Here is a 19022-nt window from a genome sequence, read left to right on the forward strand (position 1 = left end):
CTAAAACTTGCTTAAAAGCTGGCTTGTATCTCAAGTTTCTCGTACGTTGGATCACTCGTAAGTTGAAGTACTACTGTAGTCCGAGATACATGTAACGACACGCAGCAAAAATACCAATGCAATTTAACATAGTAAATACGATACAACTAATTAGATTGCGCTAGAGATGGCGCTAGAGATCCTGATCTCATATCTGAGCATGCACAGCTTTGACAATTCTGTGAGTTACGGCCCAATATTCTCATATTTTCAAATACTTTGTAATTTCAGCCAAGATAATTGGCATGTGTGGCCATACCGTTAAAGCTGCAGTGTTACGGGTCTCTATTCTGTCGGTCTCTTTGCAACTATAGATGTCATTATTGCACTTTGCTTGAATCTGAACGTTTATTTAACCGTGATCAAGCTTTGTTGATTTTAATCTTGAAACATCCTGGCAGTCAGATCACCTCAAACATCCAAAATAATTGCAAATTATAGAAAAATACTGATACTTTCTGATAAATTCTACTACAGTTCTGTGCAAGCTCATCTTCAAAACAGCGTGCTATACCTTTAAGATGAGCATTACTCCACTGAAATACTGTCAGAGCTAGAGCAAGCAGCAGAATGATCGAAATTTAGATTTGACAAGAACACACTTGTAGGACTTATGAAAACTAGCGAGTGTCACATAATTGACTTGAGGTTAGTTTGGAGTATTACAGTACAGTCATACCTCGAGATACAAGTACCTCAACATACGAGAAATTTGAGGTACATGCATAATTTCAAGCAAGTTTGTGCCTTGAGATATGAGAAAAAATTTGAGATACAAGCAATTAAAACAGCTCTTGATGTGGCAGCTGGGTGGTTGTGCACGTGAGAGGCTGTTTACTAGAACAGTATCGCTCAGTCTTTTTCGTCAGATCAGTTTAAAAAATCCCGGCTAAAAGTGAAAGCGAGGGTAAAAAGAATTAAGCTGGAAAACAATAAAAGATTAAAATGAAGACAAAAATAGAATTAAGTTTTGCGTATAATCAAAACCTACTTTTAAGTGTGTGTTTAGTAAGTTTAATTCATTTAAGTTAAACTTAAGGTTGATGTTATGTTAGTATCACAAAAGTCTGGTGTACCGAACGCATTACCATCAAGTCTCCCTCGCACCGCCGTTAGCCGCTACTTCTGTCTCGAAAGTGAAAACTCCATACAGTACTGTGCATAAAAATATTAAATTTTATTCCAGATCATAACCACTAGATGAATATTTGTTGCGTTGTGAACATAAATGGTGAATTAGTACAACTACAAACACACTTCTCCACTGTAATAGCCTGTTTTAGGTGGTTTTGTGGAGAGGAAACAAATGAATTTGTATTTATTTGCTTTATATAGGAGAAATCGCTTTGAGATATGAAAGAATTGACATACAAGCTCAGTCCTGGAACACATTAAGCTAATAAGCCGAGATATAACTGTAGTCCCTAACCCTCATATGCCGGCTATGAACTATTTACTCAACCATTAGTTTGAAATACACTTAGAGATTCTAATTATGCAAAGGAATTTAATATCATATGATTAGCTGGCTGTGCAGAGCAAAAACATTAGCTTGAAGGCAATGAATCATTTGAAGGAGAGATAATCGTGGATATATTTAAGGTTTGAGAGGAATTCGATTGACTCTTGGGATGCCCGCAGTCAACTTCATGAACACACCATCAATCATAACTTTTGATGTAAGCCTAATTAAGTCGGACATAAAAAAGGCTTTTGGTGACTTTTTTGACTTTTGGTGATTTTTCTTTACTTTTTGACACCATGGTTTATCGGTGTGAGTAGGACCCCCAACTTCAAAAAAGGCGGACTCAGACATAAAGCAAACCTATGTGGGTGGGCCAGCCCCACCATTACCTCCATGAAGGTGTCACATCAAAAAGGAATGTTGTATGCATAGACCAGTCCCCACTGTACTTACCTCAATACATGAGACAACATGAGCCCTGACATTAACTTCATGAAGATATAAGGCTATAAAACTAAGTGGCTCAGGTCAGTCAGTTTATCCCTACTTAAAGATCTTAGTGTATATGATGAAGCTGCATGGCTACATCAGACCCGAAAGGCTTACTTGAAGACTTTAGGCTGGGAGGTGGTTTTAGGCCTGAGAGTGAAGAATCGTGGACAGAATCTGACAGCAATGGCAGGTGACTTGCCTGTTGGCAAGCAGAGGACCGGCCTAAAATGACAAGTACTTTATAAAGTGTCAGAACTGTCTCCACAATGGGAGGTCCCAAGAGGAGAGGATGAAAGCGCAGCATGAAATATTACCTCTGATGTCATAACCTCATCATAGCTTTATTAGTTTAAGATCAAATAATAACTTTTTTGGTGTCAATGATTTACACACTGAGGAATTCTTGTAGACATTTAAACCACCATAAGGTTTCAACCCAAGTAATATTAGCAAGCAGTTAAGCGGATAGAAATAGCAACAAATGACTGCACTCAGACCACAAGCATTTTAAGCTAGACATTATGTGTTTAGCCACAGTTCAGTTTTGGTACAGGGTGTGAAGACACCACGCTGTCTTTATCTATAATGAAAATCATACTTTCTTAAGCTCGCATTGTAGATAAAAGATTCAAGATGGCAGTGCCAAAAAGGCGTTAACCTCGGATGCTGTCATCGGAAAGTAAAATATTATTTTAAACTAATGGTTTGATATCCTATAAATTCAGAGAGTTAATTATAAAAAAGAGATTAGCAGAAGAAATAATTTATATGATGATACAGATGTTTAGGCATTCCGATTGCAATGATTACCTTGTAAGATTTGACAGACACTGAGACTTTGAGTTAAAAATAAGTACTTAGTTATAGAGATAGAATGACAATGTTCCTAATACCAGATTTTTGAGATAGCTCGGGAGTACGACCAATAATATCAAGAATCCATGTTCAACCCAAAATTCCTGGTAAGATGAACTCTTCCAGATCAAGCACTAAGAAAGTTGCTAAATTGAAGGTTTTAAATTAAATCGCCATGATTTAAAGCTGGTTCACACTCTATCGCCTGTAAATACGTAGGCCTATGCCAATTATTCGTCGGCTATGTGCACAATAGAACGATGAAATTGCTGAGATAACACAGATATGCCGAGAAACATTGCAGCAGCCAAACTTTCCCGATATTTTGCCGAGCCAATTTTCCACGTCAGCCAATGTCTGTGCAATGTGCACCCCTTAGGCGATGGTGATTAGTTGTCAAAAATTGCTTAATCTATATTTTCCTTCATGACAGTTGCTGTGGTACTAGTATTTCATAGATTCCGTGACTGAATTTTATAATGAGAACACTACTTCGAAGACTATTCGCCGATGTGAACACGGATGGGTTTGTGATAGTGTTAACATTGTTATCATAACCGATCACCGAAGTATTGTAGGATTAACGCAGACATCATACGGCGATATAGTGTGAACCAGTTTTATGATAGCCAGCACAAAACCAACGTTTTTAACCGGGTTTCTTATAGACAAGTTAGATGTACAATCTCAAAACTTGTTACATAACCACAAAAAAAAATCAATCTCCAAGTTAAACCGAGCATCAACTACGTTGAGAGTATTTTTGGAACGGTACAGGGTCAATTCATAGTGATCTCTGAAACTTATCAAACCTAAGGAGTAAAAATGGTAACATTACCGGAATTTTCACTATCAGTCTTTTTTTTAACGAAAAAAGAAAAGGAAATAATAATAAAAATCACAAACTATTTTAAAGCTTGGAACAAAAAAAAAACCAGCATGGCTGATGACATCCACTCGTCTGACGTTGTCATTGTTCCAGCATGACAGCTGTTGAGTGGCAGAACTGAATATCTGCAGTAAAAGGTACGTGTCCGACAGGTTTCCATTCATCGCATCACTACGATTACCACACAAGTGTTTTCATTTTCAAATTTTACTTTTTTGTGCATTATGACATGGCTAAGTGAAAAACAAGAATAGGCAAAATCACAAAATTGCTACACATTAGCCATCGCCGAGTCAGACAGTTTCGTCTTGGCAAGGTAAGGGCTTTGTTTCCTTGTGTTGGCATAAACATGTGTCTATGCTTGCCAACATTTCAGTAATAAAATGCTTTTATGATATTTGATTCACTTAAAAGGAAACAGAAATTAGTTTACTAAAACTACTTTTCAGAAACAAACGAGAAAACAAGAGACACGATAAAAATAATACTGCCTTGACTGTACAACTAATATACCTTAACAATCTTAGACAAAATATTATTATTGTCTGAAACCTGCAACATAAACTGGTGCCGTGATATGAAGCTGTTCACAACTGCTTCTTCAAATATCCCTATGTAATGCATTTGTTTTGCTTCAAGTATTTATATTAGGTTTTTAGGCTGTTGAATTAAATAAAACGAAACGTAACTTTAGATGACTGCTTGCTCTCGCATATGTCTATCTCGCCATTTGAAGCAAACATTTAGACGGATTAACTTTATTATTTGACGCAATTTAGATTAAAGTTTGTTTTACAGCTGTTTTACAGCCTACAACAGTCATTATGGATTTTAAGCTGTACAATAAATTGAATAATTACTGGATATTCTTACATAAATATTTGATTCAACATACAAATTAGCTGAATCTTACTTCCATGCAACAGTCAAAACTTTTCTGCATTTATCTGTCAACAGTCAATTTGGTAACAAGAAAAACTGCCACTCCTACACATAATAAAAGTGATGTTGATGCATAAAAAATAACAGTTTGGAGTTATTTAACTTTTGCTTATAGAAAAGACGACTTCAAATACACTAAGTTCTACTTTGAAATATGTTATGCATTGTTCAACAACAATGTATACAATGAATACAGAGAACATTGAAACTGAACTGAATAAAACAGCGATCGGCAGGTTTATTGGTAGGGTTATTAGGAAGTTTTTTTGTTAGGTTTATTGCAGGTTCACGGTAAGTTTTTTTGGCAGGTTAATTGGTAAGGTTTTGGGTAGGTTTATTGGTAGGTTAAAAAGAATGATGATGATGAATCTTACACAAAAAGTAAAGGAAATAAAATAACGCAATGGTAAGACAAGAAAGGGACAATACTCACGTTTCCAGGTTTTTCAACTGAAAAAGATAGACTACATTTATTTGCACCATGGAGTCCTCTCCAGTATCTGCAGGAGTATCCTCCATCTCTACCTCATAACAGCCACACGGATACGCCACCAGTTTTCCATCCGGAGAGAAACCTGGCCGTCTGAAAAATGTCCTGCAGAAGACAAAAAACAGATTTCAGAATCAAATGATGGATGAAAGCAGGTTTAGGTATGGTAGCTAATATAATCCCAGCTTACATGACACAGTTAGTGCTGCCTAAGGATTCCTGTTTGTAAAACTGGAAAGTACGTACACTGTGAACACCAATCATCAAAATAGAGCTTCACGATAGGGTGATTTAATTGTTTGGTACCGATTTTTGGCAGTGATTTGTAAGGTAGACGAGTTGAAAATCGCCACAACTTAAAGAGATATCGCCAATTGTATGATATAATCTTGTAATGGTGATTTATCTCATGCCTGATGATTTTCAGACTGAGTGATACAGGAACTAAAACCTACCGGCCTTTTAGTCTTATGATAAGCTCATTAAATGGCCTTCCATGTGCACGGGTGTTCATGAAATAAATGTTTTGAATTATCCCTTATACAAAACAGTTTTTTTAAAAAGTTAAAATATAAAAAGTTAACAAAAATTTATAAGCATTTTCCACAAGATCACAAACCGTCTATTTGCAATAACGAATTATTTGGTAAATTTTGGAAATCGTGAAGCTCTGCATCGGACAACTACTGTAGTTCTGCTATAATAGTAATTATGTTTACATTGCGGTGAATGATGTGAATTTGGAATTGTGGGCACACTGAGTTACTGTGTGATAAGACAGTTACTGTGTTTCCATAGACAGACATTCGCGTGTTGCGGATTAACACGGGTGCTTTGTTGAAAAAGATAAGGACCTCTACACCAGTGATCATAACAGCGCACTCCTGTCTCGCTTAGCGGGATACTTTCAATGCAGGAATGACTAAAATGTTTAAAATGGAATTGTTCGCACGGCATTCTCTTGCGCATCAATTGCAACTGCTGTTTTCATCTTTCGCAAATATGAAAATATTCGATAAATATTTATGAATAGCAAAACTCGCTGGACTTGCCGCGTTATGGAAACATAGTGGGTGAGAGATAAGCAATGAAATCAGAAGTCCACACAGACAACCTGAAGATGCCCTGTTGAAGACTATGTTGCAGCTGTTAACTTGAATGTAATTATGCGAATGCCACAGAAGAATCTCAAATGAAAGTCTTGAATGATGTCGATGGATACCTTGCCATGTATGATTTAGTATTACCGTAAAACCTCTAATTAAACTTCACCTCTATTTAAGCGTCACTATGGGAAAAGGGTTGAAAAATAGAGCGCCACCCTTTAATTGAACGCTACTTCTATTTAAACGCGACTCCTACTTGACCTGCCACTATTCGACATTCTTAAAAGTTGACTTGCAACAAAATTCACATTACAGTTAAATGATATCAAAAGATTCACCATGTCTTACTCTGTTGTGTTGTAGGTGCAAAATATGTGGAAATGTGATTACAAGCTCTTAAAAGCTAAAAACAAACAGTTAATCGCAGCCACACGAGACCGCCGTAGTTCGGATTCTCTTTCCAAAACGGCTCAAATGTGACGTAGTTGTGGTAGATGGTTTCTGTTTACCCATTCCTGCAACCTTATTCGTCGAAATATTTTCACAAATATACTTCACGCATTCAATAAAACCATGTCTATTGTAATGTCTATTGTAATGCTGTCACTTTTAGCACTGATATCTTATAACTTACCGTAAAAATTCATTTAACTTTTTAACCTTACCTTGAAGGAGTACATATCATTGCCTAATAATCATGACGAGCCTGTTGGTCACCTGTGATAATCGAAAAATGCTGCAAAATTATTTTTGAAGTATTGGGTCACATGATCAGATTACGACTTGACGATTAGTTCAAGCCGAAACAAAACTGTAAAGTGGCAAGCATCTATATTTGATGCGGGGTATTCGGTAAAACCCGAAGTGTTTGTCATAAACTAATGCTACGATAAGTTTATATTGAGCTTTTTATTGGCCTTTCAATTCACATGAGAACATCACGTGACAAGACAATAACCAAACTGTTATGACTACGCCAGAGAAATTAACGGTTTCCAATCTACGGCGGCTTTTCGTTTTTGAGCTTTCAAGAGCTTGTAATCACATTTCCACATATTTGGCACCTAAAACACAGCAAAGTAAGACATGGTAAATCTTTTGGTACCAAATAACTGTAATGTGAATTTTGTTGCAAATCAACCTTTGAGGTGGAGGGGGGTTTAAGAGACAGGTTCTCAGGCACCAGACCGAGTTTTGAGCGAAGTATCTTTATCTTGGTAGTAAGGAGTGATGGTGCACAGAGTCTTCGACATAAACCTTATTGCATTTACTTACAAAGCAGGCTCTATTTCTGATCAAGGGCCTGATTAGAAAGATTTTACCATGTGAGAGCCAGTAATAAATTTTAATGGGCTCATTCAAAAGATGGAAGAATGTTAGAAGTCATCTTGCTTCTATCGCTATAATGCAGCATCATATTCTATAAACCTCTTTTTTGAGAATATAATTGCTTAAAAATTTACTCAAAGTGATATATGACGACACAGTAAATTCACTTTTTAAAATCGACTTTTTTAAGACAGTGTGCTAATTCAATTGTTACTATGAAAGAAAACTGCCGATCAAAACTGGTCGATAAACTGCCTTCTTAACTAACAAGCAGCTAGCATGTGACTTTCCTTTTCTCAGATCAAGCGCCCACCAGTGACGAGTAGGCTTGAGGGTAAGCCAAGTGTCGACTAGCTATGAAAAATGTTTTACCTATGTAGCACACTCTGGCTTGCTCCTAACTGAACCATCGAACAATCGCATAAACGGGTTCAAGTCCTGATTGTTACTACAGGCTTTGATAAAAAAGGTGAGCATAGAAATAATAATATAAATACTATTTCATCGTGAACTTCAAGCCACTTACTCGACCATTCCAGTATCGAGGAAGATCTTAAGGTCCTTAGAAGGCCGTGAGCAACCAGGTTCATCTGCCGAGACACTTAGACCTTCCCCTGAATTGTTGATTGACTCTTTGACTTTACAAGGGGTCGGTGTCCGAGGCGTCGACCGCTGTGCTGACTTCATCTTGGAGATTCTCTGCACTGACTCGAACTTGCTTGTGTTGTAGGCAATCGCAGATCTGGAGAGATTGGAAAATGGCGTTTAGAGTAAAGTTCATGCCATGCAAATACTTTCTAATCCCGCACGCCATTAAAGATGTGATGGCGTCAAAAAGTCGATCAAATGAAATTAAGACCGATAAAAACCCAAAACATCAACTACAATTTGTTGTCATTTTTGTCTTTGTAGACTAACCCTGTCTAGAGATAAGCGTTTGAATGAGGCCATCTTTTAAAACGCTCAGATTTGAGCGGGTGCTTTATTCGTGACGTGTATAGTGATACATCTGAAAACAGCCCCCAGCGATAAATATAAGATCTCTTCTTTAGCCGAAAGACTGGTTCATATGGTTTCAACAACCGATACTCGTGGCCAGTGAAAACTGTCAGAATGGAAGCTGTGCTATAACTGGCACTATTGTTGAAAATGCAAAATGACCAGAGTTTGACCTCTTGTCTGATGCCTTCCTACAATGTCACCTAATGTATCAGGATAATGACAGGATACTAGCATGCTAATAGACATTTAGATGAGATTCAAGTGTAAGGTCAAGGACATGGAGATGTCCGCCAATCACATAACACATGAGATTTCCTGATATTCTCAACGGTTCCAATTTAGAAAGTACAGTTTATCAACTTATCTATTGGATGCCAAGAACAAGCTTTATGTGTAGCTTATTTCATTGTCAGATCTTTAAGACGAGCTTGCACCAAATTTTAGCGGATTATATCAGAAAGCATTGGCCTTTTTCTATCGTTTGTGATTGTTTTGGGTGTGATCTGACTATTGAGATGTTTTGAGATTAAAATCGTCAAAGCTCAATCGTGATTAATATGCACAGATCAAGCGAAAGTACGAATCACTATGTTTCCATGATTCGCAGTGCTTCGATGCAGCCCCCTCCGAAGTCGAGGGGATTGTACGTTTCCATGCTGCGCAGTGGTTTTCAGCAAATTAGCCAGAGAAGAGAAATTGTATAAATCGAATCGCTGGATGGATACCTGAAATCGATCATGGATATCGAACGTCAGAAACGGTCTTTTTATGCTTCTGTCGTTATAATACTTTTATTTACAATACACATTCACAAGGTTTTACAAACCTTAACACAACTTTTACAAAGTAATATATTTTTAATACGTATTTTTAAGTACTATATTATTTAAATGTTACTATAGGACTTGCCATTCATTTTTTGAAAAATGTTGGCATAAATAACAAAGTCCAGGGATGTAATCACCTCATCATCCTTGTGGGAGCAGACCATAATTAAATTTACGTGAAAGAAAATCGGAAGAATAAAGAAAACAAGATAAGAGGGATAACTTTAGTACTAGTTTACGGCTCTCGATGAATCTGCCTACACAGCAAGAGAGCTATGCGCAGCCACTGCGCAACTGCCGTTTCCTTGCTGCGAATTTGCACTGGCTTCGCACTGATCAGTGCGCAGTGATTTCAGTGCGAAGACGCCGTTTCCATGATTCGGAGAGGGCGCAACTCCGAAGCACTGCGCGTCATGGAAACAGTGATAATGACATCTATAGTTGCAAGAGACTGACAGAATAGAGACTTGTAATACTGCAACTTGAACATAATAGCTGATATCAACTAAAGCAACGATAACAACTAGTCACCTCATTTCGCATGAATTTTTCTTCTGAGCATTTTAATTGCGATGAAGTTTGTCAATTTTAATCTTGAAATCCTGGCAGACAGATCGCCTCACAAATCAAAAACAATCTCAAATGATAGAAAAATATCGATACTTTCTGATAAAGACAATAACTGATACAAATATAGCAATGACATTTTGGGCGCAGTTTTCTCCCGAGCGTCTTAACCGCAATCATGGTTTGTCAAATTTAATCTTGAAACAGCCTGGCAGCCAGACCACCTCTAACATCAGAGAACCATCACAAATGATAGAAAAATACCGATAAATTTTTATAAAATCTAAAATTTTGTATAAAATCATTTGTAATGCAAACATCGAGCACAATAATAGCCACAATGTCAAACAGTCGTCAAATAACTTTTACTAACCTATCACTGCTGACTGTTGTAATAAACTTGTTGCCTGGATCCCAAGCTACGCCCTGCACATAACCTTTATGATGTTGAAGTAAAGCCCTCTTTTTACAAGTCGCGGTGTTCCAAACATAGGCTGTGTTGTCCATTGTCCCTGATAGTATGAAAGCTGCATCTGGAGACCAAGCTAGGTCATAAACCTCTGAACTGTGACCCCTGCAAAAAGAATTTTAAATCTTTGTGCCGTCACATTTGGTTATTGCACAATAGACTGGCAGCAAAATAAGTGAAATATATAAACTATTCAGTAGGAGTTGTCCAATTATTAATGCAATTCGACAAAAAGCAGACAACACTTAATGACTACCAAATTTTTTATTCAATGATATTAATTACTAGTTTTGAAAACCAACTCTTCAAGGTTCTCTTTCTATCAGTATAAAAAAACTATGAAAACTATATCTGAATAAAATAGGAGTTGTTTGCTCACGGCATACAACCAAACAAATGTCAGATAACACTTGATTCATGAGCCAAACTCCTGTCGCAAACCATTGCATGAATGTACAACCTTAGATTGACATTGTTAATCCTCAACAAAATGATGTTTCTTATTCAATGCCGAAAGGAAAAAAAAAGAACTATTGAGTGAATTGAACAAACATGCTTTGAAAGTTGGTAATTAGTATTGCCGAGGAGTCCAGACAATGAATTGAAGGCTGCAGTAACAAAAGGTTCATAGACTGAAACGTACCATGCTGGATATAGTATGTTGGTGTCAAGGAATAGAAAACGATGTTCGTCATATATGTGGAAGGACAAATAAACAACCATAAAACAACCATCGGAAATATTGATTCGCCACTAAGAAAACCAAAACTCCAGCTAGTAACTATCAATGATGAATTTAACCGATAAACATCCCGTCAGAAAGTTGACACTCATACATTATTCCTATAACAACCTGATTTGTTTGATGACAGTCCAATTTTCAGCATTTTTTACACCTTCATCCTCTTCGGAGAAGATTTCAGGAGCACCATCCATATTGGTCGTGTCCAACTTCCATATAAACAGACACCTGTCTAAAATGCCAACACTTCATAACAAGCTCTAGTCTCCGTAAAACCAGACATAAGAACAAGGAACTGGCATCACAAACAGTGCACCGGTAGCTTGATGTCAGACTAAGATATTAGGTAGTCGTAGCCAAAGTTCATGAAAAAAACTGGATATAAGAACTGAGGTGATTGTCAGTGCTCAGCGCAAAATGATCAAAGAATATTTCACACTTTTATTAACGAAAATGGGTAGGTTGTACATACCGAGATAGTTTTTATACATATGGGTTGATGTGGCTGCTGTGTACTTTAATAATGAAAATTTTCAAACTTGAAATTTTTCAGTATTAACATGATTGGTTCAACAAACGCTATGGTTGTGATATGCCCTAGTTAAGAGGTTAACAGACTGTTAGTTTGTAGGGACTTGCTTAATAGGAGCTGTGCTTGTGACAAGCCAAGTTTAACTGGTGCTTCAATTTTACATGACATGTTTAGCAGGTGTAGTGATTTTGACGACTTGTTTCGCAGGTGCCACGTGAAAAAACTCATTCATCAAGACGCAACACTTACTCTATTGTACACATATTTGATTAATGTGTGTGATTCATCTAGAGGACCACTAATTTTTGTGAAATGCAAAAAAAAAAAACTGAAAAAAATATATAAAAGTACATAAAATATAAAAATAAGCAAAGCAACAACCTTGCGTGGAAAGATTTTTCTCAAAAAACTTTCTTTACAAAATGTTCTGATAACTTGCTGGAGTTTATGCTTGTGTTTGGTGAGACGAATGTGAATGCCAATAAAAGGCGTCTGTTGTGAAATTATATAGTCATAACAAAAAAAAAATCCAACTTTCAATATCAAACTGCATCTATAAACTCCATTAAAACACAAGAAAACAAAGTAAGCTGTTCCATTCACTAACCATCTGATGCCGAGGCCAGGACGTTATTGTTTGGATGAAACCTGACCACGTTGACAGCACAATCATGTCGGCTGAGCTGAGCCAAGTGCTCCACACCGCCAACACCTTCTTCATCTTTAACCAGCTCCCACACCTACGGACACAAAGCTCAGTTGATATGATCATCTTTTCACCTTTTACTAAATATAGCCATTAAACATAACACCAACTACTAATGGAGGACAATATTGAAGGACTGGTGACAAAGTGGCCTATACTAAGATTTCCAATGCGGTGATGATGATCGTGGCATGCATGATTGATTATTAGCTGGCAGTAGTCCCGGCGATGCCTACGATTTGTGTCATGGTCAATCAGACAGCTCGCAAGCGGGGGGGGGGGGGGGGGTTTACGATGCTGACGCTCAGGAACCAGATGGTTTTGAACCAAGTAATTTTAGAGAGCTGACGGAAGGCAGAAGCATGTGAGGTTTGGATCAATTACACACACACTTTTATGCAAGGATTGTCATTATTAATTCAACATATTCAGGATTTTTATTTTGTGTTCTCAGTTCGTATTAATTGTATCATTACTGAATCATCTTTTATTTTAATCGTAGCAAAACCCGACTTAATTTAGCTATTACTTGCTAACTATTTCAGATCTACATCTAAACACTTTACAGTTATTTTATTTTTTTAAATTTATTTGACCTGCACAAAACATTTTCCTCATGATATGAAGTTTGAAAGTTGTTCGGCAAAGTTTGAAAACCTTTACAGTCGTTTTTATTTTCACTCTTAATTTATTTAAACTACACGACACACTTTTCTCATAATATGTAGTTTGAAAGTTAGAATGGCAAATGTTGTTATATGTGAAATACAAATCAAATTTCTGTCCAAAGACTTTTTATTACCCGGGTAACGCCGGATAGTACAGCTAGTTATTCCTAAATATGGGAAAGGGGTCAATTTGCACAGTTGTAAGAAATAGTTGGAAAGCCATGAGTTTATATCTCGCATGAAGCAATTTTTTTTGCCCAACCTCCGTTTATGGCTACGGACAGACAGACTAGTAATCCAGCAGTCTGGTGTACTGTGAGATATTTTCAGGTGTAATAACTATCTGAACACTTATTCTCAAATGAAACATGGTGGTAGAGCGGCGCAGATGGTAGAGTGCCTTGCTGCTAAGCCGAATATTCGGGTTCGAGTCCCGTGTGAGGCATTATTTTTTCCTTGGCTTTGGACAGACACAGCTTTTATTTTGATAAAGATTGCCAAACATGATATTCCCATCATTTGAACAATTCACTGTAACCTGCTAGCAATGAGACCTGACCAATACAAATAGTCCTGATCATGCAACTTGATTGGCTTGTTTGAACCCGACTGAGCATCATTGAAAAATTGCAAACTTTTGTACGTCATAAAAGAAACACCAGTAAACTGTATTTTACTGTGTAACAAGTCATGCAACTCTTAATAGCTTCGATTTCAACTGGGCAAAAGTAAAACATTTCCCATTGTTAATTTTTTTGCAAAATAGCATTTTACAGAATAACAGTAGCAAACTCTTGACATTGGTTACCCACCTGCACATTGCTGTCAGAGCCACCAGTGGCTATTCGTCTTTTTCTGTCATTTTCCATAGGCTGTATATCAACAGAAAATACAGTACCTGTAGGTCCATGCCAGTTGATGAGTGGTGTGTTCACATGCCTTATTACATCATCTCTTCCAAACAATCCACATGCTACATAAACACAAAAAATGAACAGTCATTATACAACCAATAATTGAATTTTCTTTGCATAACAGCTGTTAACATTTCTAAACTGCTGATCTATATAATATTGAAAGATCTTTTGTTTCTTCACGAAAAGCAGGGACATATCTATTTTCTGATGATTCAGGGGAAATATAATCATCTATATTTGTTTTAATGGAAAGCTTGATAGATCATTACAAATGCGCATCAAATAGTGCATGCTTTTTAGCATTAAATATAGAGCCCCTTCCATAAATGTGGAGAATATTAGTTGTTTAAAAAGTAGTCTCCAATTGAGAAAAATAGATGCTTTGTTGAAGACAAACTAAGCCACGGAAACATCGCCCAGGACTATTATAAGCCATGAACACATACTGCCCAGGACTATAAGCCTAAAACACATATCGCCAAAGACTATAAGCCATGGACACAGACCATCCAGGACTATAAGCCTAGGACACACATTGCCCAGTACTATAAGCCTAGGACACATATCACCCAGTACTATAAGCATAGGACACATACCACCCATAACTATAAGCCATGAACACATACCACCCAAGGACTATAAGCTACAGACACATATCACCCCGAACTATAAGCCATGAACACATATCGTAACTTGACAAGCACGACATACTTGTTAGGTTACGATATATTAGCGATGTCCTATGCTAAACAATCTTAGCAGCGTGCTGGAGAGTTATTACATCATCATATTTTCTAAAGGCACTTACTGTTTTGAAGCAAATGTACCACTTTTATTGTAGCTTTATGAAACTGAAACTAAGCAATTTGAGCAATAAAGTGGTAAATTGCATCATGTTGTATGCTAAACTCGGCACACGTTTCTGAATTTGGGTTTGTTCATAATTAAATGAATTTTGAAGGAATTTTTCAAAAAGGCGGTTTGAAAAAATAACTTTTTGCATTCAATAGTAAACGCTCGAAATGTAGGAATCTGTGACTCTCCTAAAGATATGCTATGACTATGTATAACAAAATCATTATTAAACCATGGGTATTTCATGTAACATGTTAAACAAACTATCTTTAAAAACTCAGCTAATATTCAACAGGGGTTTAGAACATTGAGCCGTGATTAACTGTTTCAATTGTATTATGTGACTTGTCTACTATCTATAAAAAACATTCAAAACACTTTGTGTAGATTGATATTCATCAGGCATGCTCTATACTGCAGGCATATTTCTTGTCGCAATGGTGACAAAAAAGATGAAAAATTTAGATTAACACTGTTATTTTTCACCAGATAAATGATCTTTTTAGGATCCTAAATTAGTTTCACACCTATTTGAAGCTGACAAGCGGACCTTCGCTGTAACTTGTGAATTTTCCTTATAACTGTGTCACCTTTGCAACATGTCACCGTTGCAACCTCCCTACAGCAAGTGTTTGTTTGGTCATTATCTACTAACTTATTGTACCAATTATTAAGTATATCATAGTAGTTAAAAATCAAAGGGGATATAGTTAGCTAATGGCCCCAACTAACTACCAATACAACATGTTATTAAACCATCTTGTACAGCTTTCTGGCCTAGACACTGGCGCCCTTCTCAGATTTACGTTTTGTCATGCAATAACTTATTCCAGCTAGATAGACAGAAAATCCAGTCATGTAAATGAATTGGTGACTTTTGAGATAATATTACCAAGTTGCGCATGTGAATAAGTGAATTGAGAGTTGCTATCTCATGTAAGTTGTTCTCATGGCAAACTTGCATTGGTTCAAAGAAAGTTATGGTCTAGCAAAGCTTGAGTAGAATTCTTTTTGCCACATCACATGGCAAAGGACCAGTATATGGATTGGGTGGAGCTTTAAAGAGGCTTGTGCGAAAAAAGTACTGAGTCTCAAGTTGATAGTAAAAGATGTCAAAGATTTTGCCATGACATACATGTATGATAAGTCTACAGCATAAATTAGTGTGATTCCCATTACTACTATTTTTGAAGAGAGGGAATTTTTAGATCAACGTTGGCTGCATATACATGCCTTGAAAGGTATTCAGCAAGTATATAATGGGCCAACAACAAACAAATACTGTTTCATATAGTCGAGTCAGCCAGAGTTCTGATCACAAAAAGCACTCCTTCGTACATCGAGATGGTGTTGAAGCTGAACCTGCTGCACCATGTTCAGATGATGACAGTCACAATGATGAAGGTGGTAATAACCAGAAAATTCCCAAGATAAAAGTAGTCAACTTCGTTTTAATGAAAATAGCCATCAAAGCTATGTAGGGTTGGTTGGAGGGGTAGACGGTGAAGATTATGAGATTTAGTTTTTAAAGCAGGCTAGCTCTAGTACTAATGCTTTTACAGTAAAAACTAATGATATTTCATGAGTGACAATTGACCAGATCCACCATGTCACTGTCTTGTCCGACACTAAACAAGAGAAAGCAATACTGCTTTAAAAAAGACCTATCAATAACAGAGCGAGGTCGTATTCTTAGCTATTATATTATATTATATATATTAATATATTATATATAATATTATATATAATATAATATTATATATTATATATAATATTATATATTATATATAATATTATACATAATATAATATTATATATTATATTATATATAATATTATATTTTTAGAAACTCCATACTTTAAACATGTCTAACAATATCGTTGTACTTTAAGTTTTTTTAAAAATTCTAAATAATCTAATTATTGCTAAATGTACGTGTATATATAAACTCTTGATTTTAGTTAGCACATTACAACTTTGTTAGTATTTACTACATGTTAATTATGTTTAAATTGATAATGTCATTATATTTTATCATGTCAATAAACCATATGCATTAAAACATAATCTATAGCACTAATTCCTTCAAAATTCAGACGAGTTGCAACGGTGACAAGAACCTGTTGCAACGGTGACAAATGTTAAGGCTTGTAATTTACCTTCATCTTGACATATATCACTATGCGACATGATTTCTATTGTAGCTATGCGTGTTCTAAACATAATAACTCAGCAAGACTATTGTGGTGTATCATCATAGATATAGTAAACCCTAGATTGGCGAATAGCTATCAATACAATGAAGCAAAAGTGAGGCCTATAATTGGCTGTTGTTCTCACAATGTTACGTCACAGTGATGTGCATCATTGCAACAGAGCCTTCAGCTGAGCAATGAGTTTAGTAGTGAAAGCATGCTTGTCCAACTAGTTTTTAAGTCATAAACGTAACAATAAGACCAAATTCTTGGTGAAATGTCATCAGAGGAGACTACAACACCCAGGTATGTGAACCCACAATACAAATTTTAAATACTTGGTAAACCTAACCTTTGCACGTGTACTATATCATTGGTTCACGTTGTAAGAAACTACTGGAAACAAAACAACTACCAACTCAACTGAACTTACTTGTCTTATCATGGTCTCATAACAACGAACATACCTTTCAATTATTCTGAATTAAAAGTTAAGTGAATGAATGTTAGGGACTATCAAAAGAAAGAGTGTCTAGACTGATTACAACAACACATATTACAAACTTATCTCTCAGCTGATAGGGTTGTAATCTAGCTTGGCATGATTGATCAAACGCCTTTTTTGTCTCATTCCGAGTAATGTAATGATATTCATTCTACTACATGTATGTATTGTTAATGTGTAGGCTAAGAAAAAGTCAAGCCGCAGCTGGTGCTGTGCCTATGGATGTTCAAGCAATCTTGAGAAATGCCCAGATCTGGCGTTTCATCGCTTTCCAAACGAGAAACCAGCTGAAACCCGTAATGCTTGGATAAAGGCGGTGCGGAAACAGGATTGGACTCCAACATCAAGCTCTGTATTATGCAGTGAACATGTTGAGAAAGACTGCTACAAGATTCCACCAGGTATTGGAAGAAGCCCAATGCTAAAATCTGACGTAATACCTACAATATTTACAGCTTATCCAACCAACCTTCAGCCAAAAGCTATGAAAATACAGACACCAACCATAAGAACAGAAAGCCCGCCGAAACGAGGAAGAACATCTCAGACAGCAGCCAGCACCCTAATACATGACCCTGAAAATACTACACCTGGTGATACTACTATCCATGATGATGAGCAACCTGCAGCTTCTAGCAATCAGGACACACCTACAGCCCCAACAACGAGCTGCCGACGTGGTGGTAGACCTAAACAGCCTGCTGTCACATGTATCTCAATATTAAAAAGAAGAATCAAAACCCTACAGCAGAGAGTCTGTCGATTAAAGCGGAGGAATAGGATTCAAAATAGTTTGATCACAATACGGAAGGACAATAAACTTAACAATATAAAGCTTACATCGGTAGATGGATGTCTCGGAGAATTATTGTCTCATGCACAGTGCATGCCACCAATCTACTCAAAACTATAGCACATCGCTATATTAAAATCAGAATACACTATGCCGCTTCAAAGCAGGAATCTAGTTCAACCAAGCTTAGACAAAAGCTATCTCGTCTAGCTATTTTCAGTCATGTCTAATGGGTGTTTAATACAGTGGTCTAACTTAACTGCTTCTAAATCTCATTTGATTCATTAGTTCGTTATTAGTTTAATTTCTATTTGGTCACTCTTTGTATTATCAATGATATAGAAGCTTCTAAATCATTGGTATTATCCATTACCATGTGTCTAAGATTTTTGCCCTTCTCATCCAAAGTCAGTTTTATATATTACCAATAAAATATGCAGTCTCACATGCACAAACTATGGAAAAATTGAGCAGTTTTTAGTGCTAAGTCAATAGGAGTTAATAGATCAGCTGATTCGCTTTGCACATCACCATGGCATTGCGTCATGCTAATTATAGGCCTCACTTGTTTTGATTATTCGCATATCTAGGGTTTACTATATCTATGTGTATCATAAACCACAGTTTTTCAAATTGC

At 36.5% G+C, this 19022-nt stretch overlaps 1 protein-coding gene across 1 annotated transcript in view; it reads right to left on the bottom strand.

Annotated features, from left to right (window-relative positions):
* LOC137404094 (chromatin assembly factor 1 subunit B-like) overlaps positions 1-19022 on the bottom strand; it is a 40508-nt gene that overhangs the window by 11675 nt on the left and 9811 nt on the right. Inside the window, exons 2-8 of the mRNA XM_068090248.1 lie at positions 13933-14093; positions 12354-12486; positions 11326-11446; positions 10377-10577; positions 8134-8349; positions 5116-5277; positions 2111-2218 (exon numbers count right to left, since the gene is read on the bottom strand). Coding sequence (XP_067946349.1) covers positions 2111-2218; positions 5116-5277; positions 8134-8349; positions 10377-10577; positions 11326-11446; positions 12354-12486; positions 13933-14093 — 1102 coding nt within the window. The remainder of the gene's footprint in view (positions 1-2110; positions 2219-5115; positions 5278-8133; positions 8350-10376; positions 10578-11325; positions 11447-12353; positions 12487-13932; positions 14094-19022) is intronic.

This window comes from Watersipora subatra, chromosome 9 (genome assembly GCF_963576615.1).
Source record: "Watersipora subatra chromosome 9, tzWatSuba1.1, whole genome shotgun sequence".
Classification (NCBI taxonomy): Eukaryota; Metazoa; Bryozoa; class Gymnolaemata; order Cheilostomatida; family Watersiporidae; genus Watersipora; species Watersipora subatra.